The sequence below is a fragment of the Athene noctua genome, chromosome 4 (assembly GCF_965140245.1).
Source record: "Athene noctua chromosome 4, bAthNoc1.hap1.1, whole genome shotgun sequence".
Lineage (NCBI taxonomy): Eukaryota > Metazoa > Chordata > Aves > Strigiformes > Strigidae > Athene > Athene noctua.
In genome coordinates this window covers 2,747,908-2,754,611 of record NC_134040.1, presented here as the reverse complement: position 1 = coordinate 2,754,611, position 6,704 = coordinate 2,747,908, and the positions used below count along the sequence as shown (strand labels likewise).

Genomic DNA, 6,704 nt, shown 5'->3' with positions numbered 1-6,704 from the left:
AATGAAAGGTCTGGTAATTTCTAATAGCATCTGTGTTTCTGCTCCACCCTTCCTGCTGCAAATGGCACCTTGCTAGTGTGTATGGAAAAAGAGACTGCTGCTTTGCCCATGAACTCAGGGGAGGACCATAGATTTAACTGCCTTACTTCTTCCTCCCTCAGTCCTTTGCTGTTACGAATTAAGCCCTAGAAATCCTTGGTGAGCATTTGCTTAACTAGTTTTCCAGGGTAGGAAGGTATCCCTTTTTGCAGATCCGCATTTTCTCGTTTACACAATTTAATAAGATGGATGCATCCTCCCAATTTTAAACAGGAAACCTTTACTACCGAGTGATGACAAACATCCCACGCTGGTGAGATTATTTTCTTGTGCTGCTGTAATTCTTGCATGAACAGTGGACTGCTTATTTTGCTTAAGCCAGACCCAACGATGGTGGATCTCAGCACTAAGCAGTCACCTGGAAAACCCCAAGGCATAACCTGAGCATGAACAACTCCAGCTTCAACTCCTCCTGCATACCGCAGCATCCCTTCCCTCTGCAGCAAACCAAGCCTTGCCACCCTGTAAATTTGGCAGCCCTCTCTCCGCAGGGCAATCACCCCCTCCGTTGTGTCTGGGGATCCCTGCGGATGGTACACACCTCTTCTCGCCGAAAGACCCTGGCGTGAGGAGCTGGCAGTGCCCTACTGAACCGCACAGCCACAGGTGGAAGACCCTGCAGCAAAACAAGCACGAGTAGTAATTAAAAAAAAACAACAACAAACCAAAACTTGTTGTTTTTTTCTTTTTTCCCCTCCCCTTCAGCCCCGAGGCCTCCCTCAAGGCCCAGAGCCTGCCCGCTCCCCACAGGGGCTGAGTTTTGTGGGGTGGCTGGGGAGGCAGGCCCCAGGAGGGGGGGGTGGGTGATCTCCACCTCTGAGAGGCCTTTACCCGGGGAAAAGCCGAGGAGGAGGCTGCGGGGCCACCCCCAGCGTGGGGTGAGAGGAGAAAAAAACCCACAAAAACCCCCCAAGCCGACCCCACGCCGCTCTATGCTCCCGAAGCCCTAGAGGCGGCGGCCGCGGGGCCGCTCTACCCGCCCCCCCTCGGCCTCACTCGCTGGTAGGGGGCGGGGCGGGAGGAGAGCGAACCCCGCTGCCAGTGGCTGGCGTGCGCGTGACGTCATCGGCCGCCGCCCGGCGGCCGCGCGCTCGTGGCGCCGCTTTCCCGCTCGGCCCCGCCCCTCGCCGTCCCCCCTCCCCTCCCTCCCCGTTCCGTCCCTCCCCGCGCCTCGCGGCCACCGTAGCGGGAGCGGCGGAAGCCCCCTCACCGGCCACCGTCCCGGGAGGCGCCGCGGCCGATGGTCCGCGTTGTCCCGCCGCCCCCCGCCCGCCCCTCTCGGAGTCGGCGGTGGCAGATGGCGCGGGAGGGCGCGGCGCGGCGGGGCCCGGCTTGGCGGGGCGGGAGGCCGCTGTCGCTGCTGCTGCCGCCGCCGCCGCGGCTGCTGCTGTTGGCGTTGCTGCTGGTGTTGTTGATGGGGTTGGGGCCCGCCGCCGCCGCCGCTGCTGTCGCCGAGGAGGCGGTGGCGAAGGAATGCGACAAGCCGTGCGCCAACGGCGGGCGGTGCCAGCCGGCCAGCGGGCAGTGCGAGTGCCAGCCCGGCTGGGTGGGCGACCAGTGCCAGCACTGCGGGGGACGCTTCAGGTGAGTGCCCTGAAGGCTGAGGGGAGCGGGGGGGCGTGTATGTGTCCCCGGTTGGGGCTCGGGGGTGTTTAGGGACAATATGGCCGTGGGGGTGAGGGGCAGGCGCGGGGGTGAGGGGTTTGGGGGGCGGGAGGGAGCGGCTGTGGGGGGGCCGGGGGGCGGGTGTGAGGGGCTGGGCAGGAGGCAGGCGGGGGGGGCAACGAAGGGGGGTTGGGTGGCCGTGGTTCAGGCTGCCCAGGGGGGCGCTTGGGGTGCAGTAGGGAGGTGGGTGTGAGAAACAGGTTTGGGGCCTCAAAAGGGGCGGGAGCCGCCGCGGCTGAGGCAGCCCAGGGGCGAGTGGGAGGGCAGGGGGGCCACGGGTGGCCGTGGGGGCGAGGCACAGACCCAGGTGACGGTGTAAGGGCTGGGTCTGAGGGAAAAAGAGGGGCTTGGGTGTCGTGGTTGAGTTGGTGCAGGGTCAAGTCAGAGGGCAAGAGGGGTGTGGGCATGAGGGGTTGATCCAGGGGGGTGTGGGTGTAAAGGGCCGGGTGGGAGCCAGGCAGCGGAGCAACACGGGTTTGGGTGCAGAAGGGGAGGTCTGAGGGCATGTGGCTGGGAGGGGGCAGGTTTGAGGGGTGACAGGATGCTGAGTGCGATGGGCTGAGACTGCACAAGGCCGGGTCTGGGGGTCCACGGGGGATGGAAGCGGTCGGGGCTGCGTGGGGGAGGTCTGCGGGTAACGAGATGTGGGTGTTGGGTGCCCCACTGAGCAGCAGTTGGTGTGGAAGCAGCGCTTGGTGAGTACGAGGTGTTTGTACCACAAAGAGGTGCCTCTGAGGGGACAGTATTTTGGGTGTTGGTTGCACAGGGGTGACTGGGGATCAGTGGTGGGTGTGAGGGGCTGGGTGGGAGCAGGGATGTGCGTGTAGGGCACTGGGTCAGCGTGGGTCTGGGCGCAGCGGACTGTGCAGGACAGAGCCTGGGAGGTGATGGGGTGTGAGCGTGAGTAACTGGGTTTACGTTGCAGATCTCTCGAGAAAGTAAGGCTGGGGGAGAGGTTTGGGTAGGGGGACATATCGGGGCAGGTTTGGGAACTGTAAAAGTAGAAGTCTGAAGGGTGGTGGGTGAATGAGAGCTGGTTTTGCGTGTGGAGGTGGCTGGTGTTGGAGGCAGATGGGAGCAGTGAGGTGCCCGGGCTGGGGGACAGTGTGGGTGTGGGGGCAGGTACAGGGAGAAGCCTGACGTGCAGAGGGGGGGACTGGATCTGCCTGGGAGCAGGTTGGAGTGGGAGAGGAAGGACGTGCGAGAGGGTGTTAGGGCTGGGTGAAGGCAACAGGGGTGTTGGGGGGGGTTGAGCAAGCTCATCTTGGCAGATGGCATAAGCAGGTGTTGGTTTTAGTTAAGGGTGAATTCGGGAAAAGTGTGCGCGGGGGAGAGAGGCAGCGTCTAAAGGGGGGTAGCTGGCACGTGGGGAGGCTCGGCTCTTGGGGCAGAGGGGTGCGTGCAGGAGCGGTGCTGGCTTGTGGGGAGGGTCAGTGCGAATTACAGCCTGGTGGGAGGAAGCTCCTGGGTTTGCTGGGGGACATGGCCAGAGCTGGGCAGCCAGAGGGGATCGAACAGGACAGGGGGTGGTGTGAGGGTCCTGCCTCTGAGCAGGGTCTCTTTTTTTTTTTTTTTTTTTTTTTTTTTTTTTTAATGAAAAAAAACCCCTAAAGGGTCATTCTGGGCAGGGGGGTGGAGACCCCTTGGCTCTGCACTTGTCCAGTTCATGTGTGTGTGTGGTGGTGAGGGGTGTCTCCACAAGAGAAAGGCGATCTTTGGGCTGTGTGGTACCAGAAAGCACAGTGCCTGCAGTGCTGAGGCCAGTTCTGGTGGTGACGAGATACTCAGTTGGGTTTTGTGTCTAAAGTCTATTCCATAGGATGAGAAATATCGAAACCTTCATGGGAATAGGCTGGAAATGCACCCTAGCTGCTGTATAAACTTACGTTTTTAGCAGAAAGGGTTTCTGTAAGATGGTTACCTGCTTTGGTTTTATCAGCTGTGGCAGCGACAGAGCCAGCATGTGTGTCTGCATGCGTTAGGTGAATTCCCTGGGCTGATTCTTGGACAAGAAGGAAGTGGGGGGAAAAAAAAAGAGTGATTGTTCTAGGCAGCGATTGCTTTCTCAGAGAGCTCCTTATGAAAAGTGCCAACCACCCTTGGAGGATGCTTGCTGTAGATTTGGGGGAAGGGAAGCTGTCTGTGTATGCCAGACTCATGGAGCAAAACCACTTCATGTGTGTTAGGAGTTGAGGTTTCTATTTTATTTATTTATTTATTTATTTATTTATTTTAAATTTGAAAGGAGGTTTGTGTGGAAATGATCCCAGGCTAGGCAAGCCCTGCAAATCAAAAGCTTTCTTTTTAATGCTTTTTGCTGCTATCATAATAAGAATTTTCTTCTAGTTGAGGAAGAGCATTGGGAAGTAGCCACTTACCTGTTACTTTCCTCCAGTGGTTTAGGATGTTGGTCATTTTAAGGGGACTAGATCTGAATAAAGGCAGAGTTGTCTTTTCTGAATGGTAAAACTGGTGCTGCTGAGTAGGAAAGGCTTGGTACATATCCGCTGCTAAAGGCCTTGGTTTTTTGTTTGTTGTATATTTTGATAAAGCTTCTTGTATCTTTTTCACATATACTTCCAGTCTAAAATTTTGGCTCAAAATATAATGCATGTTTTCTCTCTAGGTGTTTTAGTTAGCTAGCTATTTATTTATTAGTGAGTTGAAACTTCCAGTAATGTTTTTAAACTGTGAGCCCTGAGAAAAGGACAAACAAGTGTTTTTAACAATATTTAGATCTTTGCAGTCACAACTTTCACATGCCTTGAGCTCACCCTGTCTCCTGTCAGAAAGGGCACCACAGGGGTTTTGTTTGGGTGCGTGGTTGTCAACAGCTTGGCTTTAAAAGGCTTGACGTGGTGTTAGATGCTGTAGGTACAAATGGGAAGTCGAAGGGCAGGTGAAAATTATTTTCTAAGTGTGGTATATCCCACATGCTTATCTGCTTGACTGAGAGATGTAATTAACTGTGGTGTGTTAATCTTCCTGTCCTTATCTAGATGTATATGATGACTCTATTTGTGGCCTCGAATTTTTTGTTTACGTTGAACACTGGGGTTGTCATGATACAACTTGTGTTTCACTCACCTACTAATTCCTTACGTCTTCCTGTGTTAGCGGCGAAGAACGAACATCGCCGCTTTGTGTTGCAGTCTAATATTCTACTTTGCTTTTTCGTTAGGAAAGTCTGTTTATTTAGACTGTAGTTAGGTGAACAAACCCAGGGTGGACCATTTTCTGTCTTGTTTCACCCAAACCACAGAAGTGGAGATCGTATGCAGTGCATTACAGTTCTAGTGTGGATGTGTGTTTGGTTTGGTTTTTTTTTTTTAAGCATGTGTAGTGTGTTGTGACTTCAGAAGAAAAGGATATAGTAGAAGTGTACCTGCGTGTGGTTTCGTTAGTGACAGTTCTGGGTTGTAAGAATGGCTTCTGAGAAAGCAATCACTGCACAGGTCAGTGATGCTCTTGGGGGGGTGGAAGATTGAGTGAAGGACTTTGTGCGACTTCCTTCTTTCAAGATGTGGAACCAGCCACTTAGCTCTTTCAAGATAAAGATCTTGGCTTTAAAGGAAGCTGAAATAGAAAATATAGGACGTGCCTGATGCGCTTGTGTTTTCTATTTCTGTACAAACCTCCAGCGGGCTTCTGTGCTGGCTGGAGCCTGCCGCAGGCCCGTGGCTTCACGCTGCCGTAGCCTGGGCAGGAGAGGGCTACTGCTGCGAGGCTGTCTGCTGGGAGGGATGAGACATCTCCAGGTCACGGAGCTGCAGCAGGACGCTGGAGATAACGTTTCTGAGCAGTGGGAGCTCAGCAGCACCAAACTGGAGAGTAAACTTGCCAGCGTTGGGTGTTGTGCAGTCCAGAGGATGCTGCAGGCTTTGAGACCACAGACTCTGCTTCAAAGAGCCTTCGTAGCTCAGTGATGCGACCTCGTGTCCTGCTTGAGTTGAAATGTTTCAGCTGTCTGCCTGCCAAGGGAGGTAAAGCACAGGTATAGAAATGACCACTATTTTACATAGAACTGTTGGTCAGAGACTGTAGAGGATTGGATGACCAAGTTCAGGGTAGTGCTTGGCTTCTGGAACAATAAGTGTATGCGGACTGTGTATGTAGGCACACGGGTGGGCAATTTGATGTATGATTGTAGCTGAAAATAAGAACAGACTGTATTTTGACTATATAATGAAATACCGAATGATTCCAGAAAATTGGTTTTTCTGTATGAAGATACTGGTTCTCCTTTCATGGTAATACTTTTTTTTTTTTTGAGTGGAAAATGCTAAGCAGTGCTTAACAATGCAACCTGTCAGTTGGAGAGGAAAAAAAAAAAAAAGATTAGAGTGTATCTTTTCAACTACCTTTTTATATAATTTAATGGAGGAAGTTATGGGCTGCTGATTGAACATTATTAAGGAGTCGGTGGTAATACAGTGTCCTTGGCCAAAGAATATTACAGTGAAGAGGAATTTTATCTCTAGAAGATTTGGGTAAATCATAACCTGTGAGAGTTGCTAGCTAGCAAAGAACTATCCCAGTTCCCATTCTTAAAAAATGGGAACTTTTGGTCAAAAGCTAGTATACAAACCCATTGTCTTTAAAAAACTACCCGAGGCAGTTTAAAGCTTTAGGAAAGTCAGGAAACGACTTAATATGTCTTAAGGATGTTGGCAGTTTGAATCAAATCAGTTTAAGTGCTCAAATTAGATTTGGGTGCTGCATTTGTGCCTGATCGCCATTCTGCTTCTCTCTTTTCATTAGTACATTAACGTGCTTTAAAATGATTTTCTCTTCCATGTTGCTGTGTGAAAGGCTCACTCAGATGTTGTGCGCTGGTAATAAAAGAATAAGCTATTCAAGTAGGAAATACTTAAGCATTATCAATTCTAAAGTATACGCTGGGGAAAAAAAGAACCTTTATATGCTTTTGTTTAGTTCTC

The 6,704-nt window shown here is 52.4% G+C and overlaps 1 protein-coding gene across 4 annotated transcripts in view; it reads left to right on the top strand.

The window, feature by feature from the left end:
• Nucleotides 1-1,277: 1,277 nt before the first annotated feature.
• ATRN (attractin) overlaps nucleotides 1,278-6,704 on the top strand; it is a 154,392-nt gene continuing 148,965 nt past the window's right edge. For all 4 annotated transcript variants that reach the window (XM_074904257.1, XM_074904259.1, XM_074904258.1 and 1 more), the window contains exon 1: nucleotides 1,278-1,683. In XM_074904257.1, coding sequence (XP_074760358.1) covers nucleotides 1,340-1,683 — 344 coding nt within the window. In that variant the 5' untranslated portion in view covers nucleotides 1,278-1,339. The remainder of the gene's footprint in view (nucleotides 1,684-6,704) is intronic.